The 20,407-nt window shown below is 47.5% G+C and overlaps 2 protein-coding genes across 2 annotated transcripts in view; both read right to left on the bottom strand.

Annotated features, from left to right (window-relative positions):
- HYDIN (HYDIN axonemal central pair apparatus protein) overlaps positions 1-20,407 on the bottom strand; it is a 358,209-nt gene that overhangs the window by 35,345 nt on the left and 302,457 nt on the right. The window contains exon 79 of the mRNA XM_083370240.1: positions 19,484-19,764. Coding sequence (XP_083226366.1) covers positions 19,484-19,764 — 281 coding nt within the window. The remainder of the gene's footprint in view (positions 1-19,483; positions 19,765-20,407) is intronic.
- On the bottom strand, positions 9,928-19,045 carry LOC310645244 (uncharacterized protein; the record flags this gene model as incomplete). The annotated part of the gene is made up of 3 exons (XM_083370820.1): positions 9,928-10,110; positions 10,355-11,445; positions 18,887-19,045. 3 exons carry the CDS (start codon positions 19,043-19,045, stop codon positions 10,107-10,109), a joined length of 1,254 nt encoding a protein of 417 aa, XP_083226946.1. The 3' UTR covers positions 9,928-10,106.

Genomic DNA, 20,407 nt, shown 5'->3' with positions numbered 1-20,407 from the left:
TCCAAAAGCTTCAGGTCGCAAAAGATGGTGACAAAGTTTCTAACCTGGAATGTTAATGGATTAAACTCGCCGCACAAGAGAAAGAAAGTATTACATTATTTAAAACAATTTGGAAATGCTGTTATTTGTCTACAGCTATTCGTGTAGCTCACAGGTCGGCAACCCGCGGCTCCGGAGCCGCATGCGGCTCTTTGAGCCGTCTCTTGCGGCTCCCAGCCGCCCGGTGCGCGCGCACCTCTTCCAACGGGCAGTGGTGCGCGCGCACCTCTCCAAATGGAGAGTGGCACCGCCCGTTTGGAGAGGTGCACGCGCACCTCCCCGAATGGGCGGAGGTGCGCGCGCACCTCCCCAAACCTTTGGAGAGGTGCGCGCGTACCTCCGCGCGAATGGGCAGCGGTGCCGCTCTTTGAGGAAGCTGCCGCGGCCCGTCTGTGAAGCTGCCGAAAGCGGCAGCTTAGCAGACGGGCCGCGGCAGCTTCCGCAAAGAGCGGCGCCCCTGCCCATTCCGAGAGGTGCGCGCGCACCTCTCCGAACGACCGGAGGTGCGCGCGCACCTCCCTAAACCTTTGGGGAGGTGCGCACGTACCTCCGCGCGAACGGGCAGCGGTGCCGCTCTTTCAGGAAGCTGCCGCTTTCGTAAACTGCCGTAAACTGAGCGCCCACGCAGCCTTCTCCCCCGAGGTGCGCAAATGGCGGCCGAGGCGCTCCGACGGGCCGGCGAGCGAGCGGGCGGCCTTGGGTCTCCGCCCCACTCCGGGGCTCACCTTCACGCGGCTCACGCTGGCCTCGAGCCGCAGCTGTTGCACCACTTTCTTCATAGCGGCTACGTTGGAGGCGCCGGACATGGCCCCCTCCCTCACTCACTCCCTCACGCCACTTCACTCCGAGCAACGCCGAACCCGTAAAAACGCCGCCGCTGGCAACGGGGTGGGGCAGGTTGTGTTTTTTTTTTTTTTTTGCTTCTCGGAACTTTCGGACAAGTTTCCGGCGCTTGGAAAACTCCCCCGCCTATAGACTCTCGAGACGGGCGGGAGTTGGGAGTGGTGGCGGGGGGGAGGGGGGAGGAAAGACTCGTGCGCAGCAGCGCGCGCTGGCGGGCTCCCTGCGCAAACTCGGCCGGGCGCTTCCCCCCCCCCGAAGCGGAAGTCGAAGTTGCCCGTTGGAAATTTAAGTTTGAGAAGCTGAGCGGGCGGGGCTTCCCATCCCGTCTCGAGCGGCAGGAGAGGAGAGGAGGCCGGCGGGGGTGGGGGGAGGGGCAGCCGCGCAACGAACTTTCCTCAGTTTCCTCGCTAAAGTCCCTTGGGGCGTCGGCCGCGTGTCGTCGGTCGGGAAGGCAGGCTTTGTACTGCTGCAACAGTTGGGGGACGTAACTGCTGGGAAAACAACAACGACAACTCCACGCTTTCGGCAGCTTCCTTAAAGAGCGGCGCCGCTGCCCCTTCGCACGGAGGTACGCGCGCACCTCCCCAAAGGTTTGGGGAGGTGCGCGCGCAACTCCGGTCGTTCGGAGAGGTGCGCGCGCACCTCTCGGAATGGGCAGGGGCGCCGCTCTTTGCGGAAGCTGCCGCGGCCCGTCTGCTAAGCTGCCGCTTTCGGCAGCTTCACAGACGGGCCGCGGCGGGCTTCCTGAAAGAGCGGCACCGCTGCCCATTCGCGCGGAGGTACGCGCGCACCTCCGGTCGTTCGGAGAGGTGCGCGCGCACCTCTCGGAATGGGCAGGGGCGCCGCTCTTTGAGGAAGCTGCCACGGCCCGTCTGCAAAGCTGCCGAAAGCGGCAGCTTTGCAGACGGGCCGTCGCCATCGGGCAACCGGGAACCGGTTCCATCTCATTTTTAAAAAAATGGCAGCCGCGTGCGTCCGCGCATGCGCAAAAAACCTTTTTGCGCATGCGCGTGCATGGACACACGCACGCGGCTCCCTCTTTTTTTAATTTGTGATGGAACCGGTTCCCAGTGGCTCTTTTTCTTTTTTAGGTTGCCGACCCCTGGTGTAGCTGATCATAAATACTTCATAAATTCTAGGCTGGGTACACAGTTTCTTGCGTGTGCTCCTGACAAGAAAAATGGAGTAGTTATTTATATCAAGAATAACTTATCAGCTAATTTAATTGAAACAGATAAACAAGGAAGATATGTTATAATTGAATTATTAATAGAAGGCAAGAAAGAACTTTTGGTTGGATTATATGCTCCTAATCAACAGCAAGGAGAATTTTACAAACTATTACATAGTAAGATAATTTAATGGGATTATAAATCTTGTATTTTTATGGGAGATTGGAATGGCGTTTTGGATGTACAAATGGACAAAAAAGACCTTTTTAGAAGTATACCAAGTCATGCCAGATTGCCAAAATCTTTTTTTGAGATGAAAGACGATTTGGAACTGAGGGATGTTTGGAGAGAAAGAAATTTGCAAGAAAAAGACTTTACTTTTTTTTCTGATAGGCATCAATCTTTTTCCAGGATTGATTTTGTATTAATTACTAATGATCTTTTTTTTAGGATTAAGAAGATTAAGATATGTCCAAGAACTATATCAGATCATAGTCCAGTATGGTTGGAAATAGAAAAAGATAATGATAGGTGATCTTGGAGACTAAATGAATGTGGAAGAGTGTAAAAAACAACTTAAAGAATTTTTTAATATGAATATGAACAAGGGTACTTCTATGGAAATGGTCTGGGATGCAAGTAAAGCTTATATGACAGGAGTGTTAATATATTTGAATAACAAGTATAGACGTAAACAGGAACATAAGAGAAAAGAATTAGAGGAGGAAATTAAAAGGAAAGAGAAGACTTTAATTTTGAATCCATCCGATGGGAGGATTAAAGAGGCAATTACTTTGTTAGGAGGTCAGTTTGATATGCTGATGGCAGATCAAGTGGCAACTAATTTGCAGTATGTTAAACATAACACTTTTTGTAATGCCAATAAGCCAGGTAGGTGGCTAGCTTATTTGTTAAGGAAGAAACAGAGGTCACGTAACATAGATAGAATAGTTTACAAGGGTAAAGTACAAGGTTGACTCAGCCTTCCATCCTTCCGAGGTAGGTAAAATGAGGACCCAGATTGTTGGGGCCAATAAGCTGACTTTGTAATAATGCCGCTTGGGGGGGGGGCGAAAGCCCTAATAAGCAGGCATATACATAGAACAAAGGCTATTGCTAAGCACATTGATTTGTGCTTTAAATTGTAAGCCGCCCTGAGTCTTTGGAGAAGGGTGGGATATAAATGGGATTAAAATAATAAAAAAAAGTGGTGTTTCAGCAGAATCTTATTAAAAAGGCTTTTGTTGATTTTTATTCTAAGTTGTATGTTAGAGATAAGATTCAAAGTGTAGATATAGATAGATATCTACGAGAAGTTAATATCCCTGTTCTTACACAAGAGCAAAGGGAAGGGATGAATCAATTGATAAGTGATGAAGAAATTATTTTAGCAATTAAGCAATTAAAGGTGGGGAAAGCACCAGGAACAGATGGTTTGACTGCCGTCTGTTACAAGGACTTACAGTTAGAAATGGTGAAACCTTTAAAAGAATTGTTTAGGACAATTCAGTTGGGAGGAGAAGTGCCTCCATCGTGGAAAACAGCCTTTATATTGCTGATTCCGAAGGAAGATCAAGATATTACTCAAGCCAAAAATTATAGGCCAATATCGATTTTAAATACTGATTACAAGATATTTGCAAAAAATTTAGCAAACAGATTAATGAAGGTAATGCAGCAAATGATTCATAATGACCAAACTGGATTTATAAGTGGTAGACAAATGAAGAATAATGTGAGACATATTTTAGACTTATTGGAATTTTTGGATAGAAATAACCAGGTTTCTGCAGTGCTGATCTTTTTGGATGCTGAAAAAGCTTTTGATCAATTGGATTGGAAATTTTTATTTAAGGTATTGGAGAAAATGGACTTTGGGGAGAATTTTTTACAACCTATTAGGGCAATATATCAGAAGCAAACAGCTCAAATAATCGTTAATGGTAGTTTGACAGAAAAATGTAATATTGAAAAGGGTACAAGACAGGGGTGTCCGCTGTCACCTTTGCTGTTTGTTTTAATGTTGGAAATATTATTGATTAAAATACGAGATTCAAATAAAATTAAGGGAATTAAAAGAAGAGATCAAGATTATAGATTGAGAGCGTTTGCGGATGACCTGGTTATTACAGTAAGTCAACCGACTTATTCAGTTGTGGAAATGATGGAGATAATAAAGTCATATGGGAAAGTTTCTGGATTTAAGATAAATATGCAAAAAACTAAAATATTGTCTAAAAATATAACTATAGAACAAAAGGTTATTTTAGAAGAGTTAACGGGATTTGAAATAGTTAAAAAGATTAAATATTTGGGGGTATACCTTGCGGCTTCAAATGTTAAACTATATAAAAATAATTATGAAATGTTATGGTTAAAAATACAAAAAGAGTTAGATGGTTGGGAAAAATTACAGTTATCTTTACTGGGAAGAATTGCAGCAGTAAAAATGAATGTTTTGCCAAAATTTTTATTTTTGTTTCAAATGATACCTATACTTAAAAAGGATTCAAATTTGGAGGAATGGCAGAAAGGTATTAATAAATTTGTTTGGGCAGGGAAAAAACCACGAGTTAAATTTAAGATAATGCAAGATATACGTGAAAGAGGTGGTCTTAAAATGCCTAATCTTAAATTATATTATGAGGCTGCTGCTTTATCTTCAATTAGTGATTGTAAACCAAAGGAGATTATTAGTGATTGTAAACACAAGGGAGATTATTAAATCTCGAGAGCTATGATTTGCTATTTGGTTGGCATGCATATTTATTGTATGATAAGAAGATGGATAATGTTTTTAAGATACACATATTAAGGCAAGCTCTGTTGTGAGTATGGAAAAAATATAAGTTAAATTATAAAATACCAATTTGGGCAATTCCTAAACATGCAATAGTGTTGGATTTAAACATGATGTGATTACATACAAAGAAACTTTAAGGGTGGAAAGGAATGTATGGCAATTAAAGCCATATAATATTTTAAAAGAAGAAAAGATTGTACAAACTTGGTTTCAGTATGGGCAGTTGCAAGCAAGATGGAAAGAAGATCAGAAAGTTGGTATTTCGATAACTGATGGAAATTTGGTAAAACAAATTAGAGATCAGGGTCAGGCACATATAAAAAGGATATATAATGCATTGATAGAAATTGATTCAGAAACTGAACTTGTTAAAGATTGTGGGCCCAGAATTTTCAGGAGGTTATAACAATGGATACTTGGGAAAAGATTTGGGTTAGAAATGTAAAATTTACACAGGCTCAAAATTTAAGAGAGAATTTTTATAAAATGTTTTATAGGTGGCCTAAAAAATTAGCATGTATGTATCCGAACTGCCAGCCTAAATGTTGGAGGTGTGGTTGTGAGGATGCAACGTACTATCATATACCTCGGGGACCACCTGCTGCCGGCGTCAACTCCCCTCCGCCCTGTGCGGAGACTTGTTTCGGGGGATCCAGCCTCCCCTCCGCCCTGCCTCCGGTCAGAGAATGCCAGCTGGTGGCCCCCAGGGGGAGGGCCTTCTCTGTGGGCGCCCAGGCTTTATGGAATCAACTGCCGGTTGAGCTCCGGATGGCACCGGATCTTCACTCCTTCCGGCGCGGGTTAAAGACCCATTTATTCGAACAAGCTGGCCTGGCCTGATGGGGGAATGTTAGGGTTTTAATGTTATCTATATTTTGATTGTTTTAATTTGGGCAACAATTTAATCCTTTTTAACTTTTGTACTTCTATTTATATGCCCTGTTCACCGCCCTGAGTCCTTCGGGAGAAGGGCGGTATAGAAATTCAATTAAATAAATAAATAAATAAATATATGGTGGACTTGTAAAAAAGTTAAAGCTTTTTGGATTAAAATTTGGTGGAATATGCAGAAGATATTTAAGAAAAGGATAAAGTTTTCCCCACAGTTGTTTTTGTTGGGTATTATTACCGATTTTACTGTTATAGATACTAAATTGGTTTTGAATTTAATTACGGCAGCAAGGCTCTTAGTAGCGCAATATTGGAAGAAGGAGGAATTGCCTACTATAGAAGAATGGACTTTGAAAGTTTCCCATTTGGCTGAAATGGCAAAGATCTTGAAAGAACAATCACAACAGAGATATATTCTGGAATGGAGAAGATGGATTGAATATATTCAGAATAAATATGGGACTAAAAAGTTTCATTTAGTATTTGAATAAGTATTGGTTTTATATGATGTAGTATTAGTTATGCTATTTGTTAATAACATAGTTATGTTTAAGGGGAGTTAAAGCGCGATAGAATTTTATGTTATTTTTTTTAGTTTGTTAGCATATTTTAGCTTTAGTTTGTAAAGTTTATACCCTCTGGGAAGTCGGGGGGAGTGAGGGGGAGGGGGGTAAGGGGGAGGGGAGGGGGAGGGAGGGAGTATGTTTTTAAAAAATGTATTGTAAAACTTTTCAATAAAACAAATACACATAGTACAAAAGATAAAAGCAAACATTAAAAATAGAAGGTGAACTAACCTGAAACCCCAATCAATCCACACACACACCCCTTTTGATGTGAACAACAGCATCAGCTTCGAGCTTTAGCTCCACCTGATCCCAAAGACAATTCTGGCTTTCCAGAAAGTTACCGTATATACTTGAGTATAAGCCGAATTTTTCAGCCCACTTTTTGGGCTGAAAAAATCCACTTCGTCTTATACTCCAGTGAACAAAAAAAAAAAGAACTTCCAACCACGTTTGGAGAGCTGCTGCTTTCATCAAACATGGACGAAGGCAGCAGCTCTCCAAACGGGCTGCGGCGGTTTGGAGAGCTGCGCGCGCAGCTCCGCCGCCACCTCTGCAAGCCTCCGCTGAGAGAATGGCGCGGTGGAAGCTTGCCACCCATTTTCTCGGCAAAGACTTCTTTCGGGGGATGCAGCCTCTGTCACCCCCTTCTCTCAGCTGGGCAGCTGAGAGAAGGGGGCGACAGAGGCTGGATCCCCCGAAACAAGTCTTCGTCGCTGAGACAATGGGCGGCAAGCTTCCCCACCCCACACTTCGCGGAGCGCTCCAACGCCTCGTTCTCTCGTCTCAGCGGAGACTTGTTTCGGGGGATCCAGCCTCTGTCACCCCCTTCTCTCAGCTGGGCAGCTGAGAGAAGGGGGCGACAGAGGCTGGATCCCCCGAAACAAGTCTTCGTCGCTGAGACAATGGGCGGCAAGCTTCCCTGCCCCACACTTCGCAGAGCGCTCCAACGCCTCGTTCTCTCGTCTCAGCGGAGACTTGTTTCAGGGGATCCAGCCTCTGTCACCCCCTTCTCTCAGCTGGGCAGCTGAGAGAAGGGGGCGACAGAGGCTGGATCCCCCGAAACAAGTCTTCGTCGCTGAGACAATGGGCGGCAAGCTTCCCCGCCCCACACTTCGCGGAGCGCTCCAACGCCTTGTTCTCTCGTCTCAGCGGAGACTTGTTTCGGGGGATCCAGCCTCTGTCACCCCCTTCTCTTAGCTGGGCAGCTGAGAGAAGGGGGAAACAGAGGCTGGATCCCCCGAAACAAGTCTTCGTCGCTGAGACAATGGGCGGCAAGCTTCCCCGCCCCACACTTCGCGGAGCGCTCCAATGCCTCGTTCTCTCGTCTCAGCGGAGACTTGTTTCGGGGGATCCAGCCTCTGTCACCCCCTTCTCTCAGCTGGGCAGCTGAGAGAAGGGGGCGACAGAGGCTGGATCCCCTGAAACAAGTCTTCGTCGCTGAGACAATGGGCGGCAAGCTTCCCCGCCCCACACTTCGCGGAGCGCTCCAACGCCTTGTTCTCTCGTCTCAGCGGAGACTTGTTTCGGGGGATCCAGCCTCTGTCACCCCCTTCTCTCAGCTGGGCAGCTGAGAGAAGGGGGCGACAGAGGCTGGATCCCCCGAAACAAGTCTTCGTCGCTGAGACAATGGGCGGCAAGCTTCCCTGCCCCACACTTCGCGGAGCGCTCCAACGCCTTGTTCTCTCGTCTCAGCGGAGACTTGTTTCGGGGGATCCAGCCTCTGTCACCCCCTTCTCTCAGCTGGGCAGCTGAGAGAAGGGGGCGACAGAGGCTGGATCCCCCGAAACAAGTCTTCGTCGCTGAGACAATGGGCGGCAAGCTTCCCTGCCCCACACTTCGCGGAGCGCTCCAACGCCTTGTTCTCTCGTCTCAGCGGAGACTTGTTTCGGGGGATCCAGCCTCTGTCACCCCCTTCTCTCAGCTGGGCAGCTGAGAGAAGGGGGCGACAGAGGCTGGATCCCCCGAAACAAGTCTTCGTCGCTGAGACAATGGGCGGCAAGCTTCCCCGCCCCACACTTCGCGGAGCGCTCCAACGCCTTGTTCTCTCGTCTCAGCGGAGACTTGTTTCGGGGGATCCAGCCTCTGTCACCCCCTTCTCTTAGCTGGGCAGCTGAGAGAAGGGGGCAACAGAGGCTGGATCCCCCGAAACAAGTCTTCGTCGCTGAGACAATGGGCGGCAAGCTTCCCCGCCCCACACTTCGCGGAGCGCTCCAACGCCTCGTTCTCTCGTCTCAGCGGAGACTTGTTTCGGGGGATCCAGCCTCTGTCACCCCCTTCTCTCAGCTGGGCAGCTGAGAGAAGGGGGCGACAGAGGCTGGATCCCCTGAAACAAGTCTTCGTCGCTGAGACAATGGGCGGCAAGCTTCCCCGCCCCACACTTCGCGGAGCGCTCCAACGCCTTGTTCTCTCATCTCAGCGGAGACTTGTTTCGGGGGATCCAGCCTCTGTCACCCCCTTCTCTTAGCTGGGCAGCTGAGAGAAAGGGGCGGCAGAAGCTGCATCACCCGAAAGAAGTCTTCGCCGAGAAAATGGGCGCTGAGATTTTCTCGGCGAAGACTCACCTTCTCCCGTTCACCTTCAGCAGCTCCGCCAGGCCCGTCCAGTGCCCTGCTAGCAGAGCTTGACAAATGCAAAAGCTGCTTTGGTTAAACACTGGAAGGTTTAGTGATTAACCCACCCCACCCCACCCGGTCTTCTTGCTGTTTCTCCCCATCCTCACTCCTACCCACAGGGGCTCTCTGCCTCTTCTACTACTTCTTTTTCTTTCTTTCTTTTTTGCTGAGGTGTGCGTGTCTCTCTCTCTCTCTCTCTCTCTCTCTCTCTCTCTCCCTCCCTCCCTCCCTCCCTCCCTTCCTCCACACACACACATACTTCGGTAAAGAGATTCACTCGATCCATGGTTTCAAGGTTGGGGTAGAGAAATCCCGGTTTGTTTCAAGAAACCGGGGTGGTTTATGAGCCTATAGATTTTAGACTTTGCATCTTGTTTTGCTTCCTCGGTTCCCACGAAGCCCGAAACTCTTTTTTTTCCCCCCTCTGGTTTCTGCCCAACTGTCAACTCGTGGTAAAACAAACAAACAAACAGAAAGCCCTTGCCTCTGGTTCCTGAGGAAAGAAAAAGTTGAGGCAAGAAGTGGAGAACATTCCCTTCTTCGTTGAAAGCTGAAAGCAAACGCGCTGCAAAATTCGTTCATCCTCATCCTCATCCTCTCTCTCTCTCTCTCTCTCTCTCTCTCTCTCTCTCTCTCTCGCAAACGAATTGAACAGGCACCCAAGCTATCAGGTGACGGCGTTCACGCTTGGGTGTTTGCGCGGATCAGAAACGGAAGGAGAAATTCATTTCTGCTTGCAATTCACTATCTCGGGCATCCCTGAGAGAAGAGAGCTTTTAAAGAAGCAGCCACTTCCCATCTTTTTCATTCTTAGTTCAACTGCAGGGACCGCCGCCTTTCGTTCGGATCCCCAGGCTCTTTTGCTGGCTGGGCTTCCTTTTTTAGGGTTCCTGGGATTGCGCGGTAAATGCGCCTTTCCGAAGGGGAGTAAGTTTGGCTTACGCGCTTCTTTTCACCATGTGGGATCGCCTGTCGTTTCAAGGGTTCTAACACAGCCTTTCTTTGTCGTTACCTTTATTTGTAACCCAGTTCTTTGTGTGTAACTGCTCTCCTCCTGTCTGGCTTTACTCAGCAGGGAAACGGAGGCAAATGCAAAAGCTGCTTTGGTTAAACACTGGAAGGTTTAGTGATTAACCCACCCCACCCCACCCGGTCTTCTTGCTGTTTCTCCCCATCCTCACTCCTACCCACAGGAGCTCTCTGCCTCTTCTACTACTTCTTTTTCTTTCTTTCTTTTTTGCTGAGGTGTGCGTGTCTCTCTCTCTCTCTCTCTCTCTGTGTGTGTGTGTGTGTGTGTGTGTGTGTGGTGTGTTATCTCGAACCAGATGGGATGGCAAAGTCAAATGCAAATGGGGATCTTGCAGATCTTGCCCTGCCTTTCCCCCCACGGTTACCTTCTGTTCTTGATGAGCTCACGAGTGCTCAAGGACAAAATAGGGCAGGGCAGAGCCGGCAGTTAAAAATAGGATGCAGATAAAAGGAAAGGTAAGGAGGGGTTCAGGTTGAGAGGAGAGGCTGCGTAGCCTTAGTGTAACTCCTGTTTGGGCTGACTGGGTTGCCTCCGATGGGCTCTGACAGTGGAACAGAATGGAATAGAAAATATGGAATGGATTGGAACAGAACGTAGAACAGAACAGAACAGAATAGAATAGAATAGAATAGAATAGAAATATAGAAAGTGAATAGAATAGAATAGAATAGAATAGAATAGAATAGAATAGAAAAGAAATATAGAAAGAGAATAGAATAGAATAGAATAGAATAGAATAGAATAGAATAGAAATATAGAAAGTGAATGGAATAGAATAGAATAGAATAGAAATATAGAAAGTGAATAGAATAGAATAGAATAGAATAGAATAGAATAGAAAATGGTAATAAGAATAGAATAGAATAGAATAGAATAGAATAGAATAGAATAGAATAGAATAGAAATATAGAAAGTGAATAGAATAGAATAGAATAGAATAGAATAGAATAGAATAGAATAGAATAGAATAGAATAGAATAGAATAGAATAGAATAGAATAGAATAGAAAATGGTAATAAGAATAGAATAGAATAGAATAGAATAGAATAGAATAGAATAGAATAGAATAGAATAGAATAGAATAGAATAGAAATATAGAAAGTGAATAGAATAGAATAGAATAGAATAGAATAGAATAGAATAGAATAGAATAGAATAGAATAGAATAGAATAGAATAGAATAGAATAGAGAATGGTAATAAGAATAGAATAGAATAGAATAGAATAGAATAGAATAGAATAGAATAGAATAGAATAGAATAGAATAGAAATATAGAAAGTGAATAGAATAGAATAGAAGAGAAGAGAAGAGAAATATAGAAAGTGAATAGAATAGAATAGAATAGAAATATAGAAAGTGAATGGAATAGAATAGAATAGAATAGAATAGAATAGAATAGAATAGAATAGAATAGAATAGAATAGAATAGAGCTGGAAGGGACCTTGGAGGTCTTCTAGTCCAGCCCCTTGCTCAAGCAGGAGGACCTATACCAGTGGTGGTGAACCTATGGCACGCCTGCCAGAGGTGGCACTCAGAGCCCTCTCTGTTGGCACGTGCGCCACCACCGCTGCCAGCAGCAGGTCCTTGTCAGTTGGTGGACTGGAAGAAAAGGGAAGAGGAAGCATTTTACATGCGTGCAAGCAGGCACATGCTGCAAAGGGGGCGGGGCTAGTGCCTGCGTGATACTCACTAGCCCAGCCCCGTTCTCACGTGGTGCGGTGCCTTGTATCTGCACCCTGCGGCACGGCGGTTGGCGTTTTTGTGCCTTGCGGTACGGTGGCCAATTTTTTGCTCCCCCTTTATTTTCGTGCCAGAGGCGGCACTCAGAGGCGCCTCCCTGTCCCCTCCCCCGAGGGCACCAGAATGCCGATGCTGTCTTGGCACTTTGTGATAAACAAGTGGGTTTTGGCTTGCGGTTTGGGCACTCGGTCTCTAAAAGTTTCGCCACCACTGACCGATACCATTTCAGACAGGTGAATGTCCAGTCTCTTCTTAAAAACCTCCAGTGATGGAGCACTCTTGATTTCTGGTGGCAAGCTGTTCCACTGGAGAGAAAGGGGCGGCAGAAGCTGCATCCCCTGAAAGAAGTCTTCGCCGAGAAAATGGGCGCTGAGACGCCTCAATCTCTCGCTCAGCGGAGACTTCTTTCGCGAGATCCAGCCTCTGCCGTGCTGCACCGAGAGAACAGCAAGCCGCCCCATTCTCTCGGCGGAGCACTCCACCGCCCCATTCTCTCGGCGGCTTGCCACCCCGTTCTCTCATCTCAGCAGAGACGTATTTCGGGGGATCCAGCCTCCAGCTGCTGCATTTCCCAGTCTCGGCTTATACTCGAGTCAATAACTTTTTCCAGTTTTGGGGGGTAAAATTGGGGATCTCGGCTTATACTCGAGTCGGCTTATACTCAAGTATATACGGGTAAGCCTCACCAAATCAAATAAAAGGAAAAAGGTCTCCCTCTGCTATGAAAAAGGTATGCTTCTGTCAGGATCTACTTCACCCATATCTTAAGAAAGCAGGATTCTTGGAGACATATTTTCCAAGCAGGAACTTTTACTAAGAAATAGGAGATAGCAGGCATAATAGACAGGATCTGAGGGATTCCCTCAGAGATCAATATTTTTAAAGTGTCCCCAAGCAAACCCCACCCCACAGTTCATCCGGGCAGTTCAAGACCGACCAATCTCCAGGTGGTAAGTCCATCGTGGGAAAGGAAAGATTTTGAATTTTTGAATTTTATTGAATTTATATACCGCCCTTTCCCGTAGGACTCAGGGCGGTTTACAGGGTACTTAAAACAACAATACAAAAATTAAAAACAATTAAAAAATTAAATTAAATCCCTGAAGAAATAAAAAAAACCCAGTTAAAACAGCCTGGGCCGGAGAGCTCGAAGAGCCAGGTCTTCAGGTCCCGGCAAAATGAACGAAGGTCAGGGGCAGTCCTAAGCTCCACGGGCAGCTGCTTCCAGAGGGCAGGCACACCCACAGAGAAGGCCCTCCCCCTGGCTGTTATCCGTCGGCAATCTTTTACCGGCGGAACCCTGAGAAGGCCCTCCCTGTGGGAGCGCACAGGACGAAGGGAACTTGATACCAGCAGCAGGTGTTCCCTCAGATATCCCGGACCCAAGCCATTTAGGGCTTTATAGGTCACCTTGAATCTCACCCGGAGGGCAACCGGAACCCAATGCAGCTTGCAGAGTAGAGGTGTTACATGGGAGTATCAGGGAACCCCCATCACAACTCACGCGGCCACACTCTGCACCAGCTGAAGCCTCTGAGTGGTCCTCAAGGGCAGCCCCATGTAGAGAGCGTTGCAGTAGTCTAAATGGGAGGTCACGAGCGCATGAGTGATTGTGCGTAGGGCATCTCGGTCCAGGTAGGGTTGCAACTGGCACACCAGGCGAACCTGGGCAAAAGCCCCCCTGGTCACGGCTCCTATGTGATCTTCAATACTGAGCCGTAAATCCAAGAGGATGCCCAAGTTGTGGGCCCTATCAACGGAGGGTAACACCTCACCCCCCATCATTAAAGATGGAATAGTCTGGTTAACCCGAGATGCCGGTATGCACAGCCACTCAGTCTTGGCAGGATTGAGACAAAGCCTGTTCCTCCCCATCCAGACCCGGACCGCCTCCAGGCAATGGGACATCACGGCGAGGGCATCACTGGGTTGGTTCGGGGTGGAGAAAAAAAGTTGGGTATCATCAGCATACTGATGATATCCCACCCCGAAACCACAAATGATCTCGCCCAGCGGCTTCATATAGATGTTGAACAGGAGGGGAGAGAGAACCGACCCCTGAGGAACTCCACAAACGAGAGGCCTCGGGGTGGATCTCTGCCTTCCCGTCAACACCAAGTGCAAGCGGCCCAGGAGATAGGAGAACCACCATAAAACGGTGCCTCCCACTCCCAACCCCCTGAGATGCCGCAGTAGGATACCATGGTCGATGGTATCAAAAGCCGTTGAGAGATCTAATAGGACTAGGACAGAGGAACAACCCCTGTCCCGAGCCTGCCAGAGATCATTCACCAGCACGACCAATGCCGTCTCCGTGCTGTGCCCGGGCCTGAAACCCGATTGGTATGGGTCCAGATAATCAGTTTCCTCCAGGAACAGAGGAAGCTATGCGCCACCACACTCTCAACAACCTTCGCCAAAAAGCGAAGGTTGGAGACCGGACGATAGTTATTTAAAACAGCCGGGTCCAGGGCAGGCTTCTTGAGGAGGGGTCTCACCACCGCCTCCTTCAAGGCGGTGGGGAAGATACCCTCCTTCAAGGAAGCAGTTATTACTGCCTGGAACCAGCCTCGTGTCTCCTCCCAGCCAGGAGGGGCACGGGTCCAATAAACAGGTGGTGGAGCTCAGCCTCCCCATGATCCTGTCCACATCATCAGGGGAAACAGGGTCGAACTCAGTCCAGATAACATGCTCAAGACCATCCGATTCCTCCACGTCAGACTCTGCCTAGTCAGAGTCCAAACCGGCCTGGATCTGAGCGATTTTGTCCGTCAGATGATGACTAAACTCCTCGGTCCGACACTGTAAGGGATCCTCCCTCACCTCCTGGTTAAGAAGGGAATGAGTCACCCTAAACAGGGCGGCCGGGCGATTATCTGCGGACGTGATGAGGGCAGCGAAGTAATTAGCCTTCGCCGTCCTCATCGCCGCAAGATAAGACCTTATAAAGGTTCTTAACTGTAATCGGTCAGATTCGGAATGGCTGGACCTCCAACCGCTCTCTAGACCCCGTCTCCGACACTTCATCTCCCGGAGCTCCACAGAAAAACATTGGAGCCCAACAGGATCTGCGCCGAGTCAGGGGTCGCAAGGGTACAATACGGTCGAGTGCCTCAGTGGCCGCCCTTTCCCAGGCACCCACCAAGGCATCAACTGGGCTGTGAGTGAGGGCAATGGTTATAGACCCAAGCGCCATCTGGAACTGTTCTGTGTCCATTAGGCACCTGGGGCGGAACCACCTGGTTGGCTAACATCAATCTGGTTCCGTTTGCAGCATGATCATTCCACAGCTCTTTACACCTCCTTTGGAGAAATAAACCAGATGCCAGAGATTTGTGTCTCTTCCCCCACCCTGGTAAGGGAGAAAAAGTTCAGAGAGATGCCTAGTATAGAAAGCAATTTGTTACATTGTAATGGCTAGCAGACAAGGTGAATAAACAAAAGGTTACATTAGTGAAGGAAGTGAAAGCAATAAAGCCTGCATGCCTATTCCCTCTCCCCCTTAGTTTTAGCTCAGAGGAGATAGTTAGAAATGAAATATAAATGGATTTTGATATCCTAGATCCCCTTTAGATGGCAACATTTAAGGCAAGAGACCTGGAACATTGCCCACTCTCCCTGGTCTAGTGGGACAGGCAGATGCCCTTGGGGAGGTGGCCACACAGGAGCCCTGCTTTCTGGCAGGGAGGACTTTAGTGATAACCAGCACCCTGGACTCCACCCAGAAGAAAACTAGGGATCAGTACAGCTCATGCAACACTTATAATAATAATAAACCTTTATTGTCAAAGTACAACATGTGCACATTGAGATTAGCTGAGCCTCCCCCCATGCTCTCTCCCCCCAACACACAGTGACAACAAACCCTCCATCCCACCACACTATGTGAACCAACTACACCACACACCGGGCCTCCCAAGTCAATTCTGCATAAGATTATGTCTCATTTAAAAGCCTAACAGCCCACGGATAAAAGCTATTTTTCAGCCTGTTGGTATGGCTGGCTATATTCCTATATCTCCTACCGGATGGTAGGAGAGTAAAGAGATACCGTCCAGGGTGTGAGTCATCCCTGAGAATCTTCCTCACTCTTCCAAGGCAACGAGCCCTGGTGATGTCATCCAGTGGTGTCAGGGAACAGCCCACAATGTCTTGTGCTGTGCTCACTACCCACTGTAATACTTTCCTGTCCGCGGCTGTCAGACCAGCATACCAAGCCACAATACCATATGAGAGGACACTCTCTATAGTAGACCGGTAAAAGAGGGTCATTAGCTGTTGTTCTACCCTGTTTTTCCGCAAGACCCTAAGAAAGTGAAGCCTCTGTTGGGCCTTTCTAGCCACCTGAGTTGTGTTAACTTTCCAGGTCAGATCTTCACAGAGGTAGACTCCCAGAAATTTAAAGGAGAAAACTCTCTCTACACAGTTCTCTCCGATGTAAAGTGGGGCAGGTTCCTCCTTTTTTCTCCGGAAGTCTAACACCATCTCTTTCGTCTTGCTGATGTTTAGGTGCAAGTTGTTGTTACTACACCATATGGATAGTTTTTGTACCTCCACCCTATATGCTGTCTCATCCCCACCTGTAATAAGACCCACCACAGTTGTATCATCTGCGAACTTGATTATCGCAGTGGATGGGTCAGATGATACACAATCATAAGTGTATAAAGAGTACAGGTAGGGGCTAAGCACACAGCCCTGTGGCGTGCCGGTGCAAAGCTTCAGGAGGGTGGACAAAGCAGAGCTGACTCTCACTGTTTGCAACCGATCCCTAAAAAAGTCTTGAATCCAATTGCAGATGGCGGGGGAGAATTTCAAGTCAGTCAGCTTCTCGATGAGAATGCTCGGCAAAATGGTGTTGAAAGCCGAGCTGTATAACATGAGGGTAACTAGGGCTCCCCAACACTGTGCACACCAATGCATTCTGGGCCAGCTTTAACTTCCAAGTGGTCTTTAAAGACAGCCCCACAAAGTGTGCAGTAGACTACAGTAGACCAACCAGGAAATGACCAAGACAAGAAAAACCAAAATAGGCAGACAAGATGAATCTGTACAAAGCTGCCTGTTCCTCCCCACCAGATACTCATAGTCTCCATGCACCTGGTCAGTAACAGAACAGCATCATCTATACTCATGATATCACAAGCTGTGCCTTCAAATAACCCTATCCAGCAGGAGGAGCTTTGAGAGACCCAATCCTGAGGCAGCTCACAGTGCAAGGACCTCTTCCTGCACTAACACTGAATAGAACTGACCACAGAGAAAGGAGGAGAAACATCACAAAACAGCATCTTCTGATCCTGAGGGTTGGTCCAGAAGGATACCATGGTTGATGTTATTGAAAGCGAGGGAGGGCCAGAACAGTTTCGTTGCTTCTATCCTGGGACCTCCAAAATTCATCACAAGTGCTACCCATGCTGCCTCGGGACTATACCTTGGCCTGGAACCAGACTGAAAAGGGCCCACTTCATCCAGGGCCCTCTGCAGCTACGCATCAAGAGGGAAGGTTGGAGATGGGATGAAAGTGGTCCACGTAGATGGTCTCTTAAGTGAGCATACCACTATGTCCTTCAAGGTAGATGGCATCACCCCCTCCTGCAAAGAAGCATTAGCCACCGCTCTGACCCAACTGCATTCGACCTTCAGAGAGACCTGGGTCAAACATGAGGAGCATGGACCCAAAACATAGGTAGCAAAACTCCACTTCCTCAAAGATGAATCAATCCAAACTCCTCCCAGATAAAGAGCTCGGATATGTCTCGATCACTTCCAAAGGTCCTGCCTAGCCAGAGTCCAACTTTTAGCAAAGTCAAGTCACCCTTCCTCTGCCCTCTCCCTGCTTTCACCATCCAGCTTCTCCTTCCCTCACTTTCCCACTCCCAAATAAAAGGGACAGGTTAACAGCTGTTCTCCAATGTGGTTGTTAAGGACCTGAACATATTTAACCTACAGGAAAAATGACTGGAGGAAAATACAACTGTGGACTTCAGAAGAACCTGAACATAACATAAAAAGAGTGGGTTATTTTCTCTTGCTGAGAAGGCAGGATTTGCACCAGTAAGTTAAAAATGCAAGGAAGGAGACTAAAACTAGACCTCAGAAGGATTTCCTGGCCTTAAGAGCTGTTAGCTAGTGGAAGAGATTGCCACATGAAGTGGTGAGTTCTCCTTCATTAGAAGAAGTCTACAAAGGCTGGATGATCATTTGTAGGACCAAGGAAGATCTTCAGCTCTTTTCTTGTAAGGCCTGGTTTCCGTATCCTTCACCACGATAATCTACTGAAGTAGCTCCAATCTGTCATTGGCCTTTTGGAAGTGCCATACCCAGGATTCTGAATAGTGGCTGACTGTGACAGCAGAGGGAACAATTACTTCCTTATTTGGTCTCTTGCACTCCAAGAAAAATTTGCTCTTTTGGCCCTTGACTCAAACCTATCTAGCTCTTTTTGAATCTGCTCTTCTATCTGTCCTCCACTTATGACTGTAATTAAGGCTGGCAATTACAGTTGTAAATCCTGATAGTCATAATGTGGATCACCATGTGACGATACTCAGTTTTACAACCTTTTTTGCAGCAGTCATTAAGGAAAAGTGACGATCATTAATCAAATGCAGCGGTTGTTAAGTGAACCCATTATTTGCTGTGGACAATATTTGTTTTAATGACATTGATTTTAACCTACAATAGGGTAGAATTTGAGCAAGTAATTTTACTCATACAATATTTCCTAAAAGCTTCAAAATATTTATTTCTGCATATCTAGAAATATTTTGGGGTAAGCTGTATAAAGTCCCAAATATTTAACATAATTAGTACTGTAGATATCACATAACTGTACTGATATGTTAGGACCCAAGGGAAGTAAGCCAAGTTTATAAATCTTATATCAATCTTATAATCAGAACACCTTCCAAAATACTGTATAAAATTAGGCAGAGAGTTAGAATATTGCTCCAAAATTGCCACAATATCAACCTACAGAAATAATTTCTATTCACAAAATAATCCTTTAATATTTAATGATTGCCAAAGCATAGCCAAAGATTCACCAATCAAATTAAATAGAGTGAAACTGGGCAACCTGCTGACTGCCACGTCGCAACTCAAAAGTTTGAAATCATTCAGTTTGTTATAATTCTAGTGCAGATTGCAAGGAATAAATCCCAGTCCATAGAACAAATCTACCTCTGGCATTAAGAATTTGGATGCCTTTTTTGCATGTAACAATACACATTGATCTAGTGTGGGGGAATTCATTCCATCCTTGGCTGTATCCAATATTTGCAGGATCCAATCTGTGTCAGTCACCAGCACCAGAGATTTTGGATTCATGCTGGAGCCCATCCTCAGAGAACTTCTCTCTAGCACAGCTGTCTCCAACCTATGGTCCGCGGCCCGGGCTGTGGGCTCTTGCCCAGCGGGCCGCGGAAACAGCTGGCCAGTGCACGCACACATGGATGCGCATTTCCCCCCCCACACTCACGCTAGTGCCCGCGGCCCTGTTTCTACATGCGTGGGGTCCGAACAAGAATGTTAGCATGGGGCGGGTGTCCGCAGCCCATTTGCATATGCGCTGCTAGCCCTGGCGGCTTGTGTGGCCCATTTGTGCATGTGCCAGTATGCATGGCACTAGCAACCCCATTCGTGCATGTGGCATGTGCTGCAGAAAAGCTGCCTTGGCCAGGAATTTTGCTTTCCTCTTTTGTGTTGGGGAGCTCTGGAATGGCCAGGAGGAACACAAGAGCTGGTGAGGAACACCCCTGGTAGGGCTGGCTGGCTTACCCCACTCCGAGGTCTCCAGAGTTCCGCATCATGATGCGCCGAGAAGCCTGGCTCCGCAACACCACAGCTCCAAAAGGGATGTGATCCTGGTCTAGGTGGACTTCGATGCCCTGGCAGCAGCCTTGCACGATGAAGAGGGAGTGCAGGACCCCCTGGCATTCAAGCAGGACCTCCTCGGAGAAGGGCAGGATGCGGCTCTTTGGACTGAACGTCACCTCCACATGGCAGGTGCCCCCCTGGGGCTTCAAGGTAATTTCCCCACTGGGAGACATAGTGAGCACCTGTGCAAAGACATCAAGTGGAAAAGTCTCACTCCTCTGTTGCAAAGTGTCCCAACTGGCCAATCTCATGTCCACTGGGTCTGCAGGATACGCAGAGATTCAGTTGGGGAGACATTTACAGTGGAAAGAGATAGCTGGTCTTCCTCAAGACGCCTGGACAATGGTCTGGCTCCACACATGTTCTGAGTTTGGGCTCTGCTGGTGTCCAAGAGACCAGGAGGCCCATTATGCACTGCTCACCCAGCATTCCTCTACTGTCTCCTGTTCCTCCTCCTTGCCCCACAGAAAGTGAAGCTTTCAATGCAGATTTTTACCCCTCGGGAGGCCCATCCTCAACTATACCAAAGTTAAGAGTGGCAGCAGCAGGCAGGAGAGGTCAGCGAGGCAGCCCAGCTTTCTCAGAAAGCTGCTTCCAATCAAGATGCTTTGGAAGGACACAGAAGCTGCACTAGTAAGTTGGCTGCTACTTCCCCGACTGGGCTCAGTCAAGAGCACCCATGCCCTGTGCCTTTTGGTCTTCAGCTCTGCCTCCACCCATGGACACTCTCTTGTTGGTCACCCAAATGGGCAGCTTCCCTGGCACGGCTTGAAAGGAGGGGAGAACCCAGGCTCCAGGAGGACCTGTGCTGCTTACCACGATGCC

The sequence above is a fragment of the Vipera ursinii genome (assembly GCF_947247035.1).
Source record: "Vipera ursinii genome assembly, chromosome: 10".
NCBI classification, from domain to species: Eukaryota; Metazoa; Chordata; class Lepidosauria; order Squamata; family Viperidae; genus Vipera; species Vipera ursinii.
Note: the sequence above shows the minus strand (reverse complement) of the source record. Positions and strands in the feature narration are given on the sequence as shown.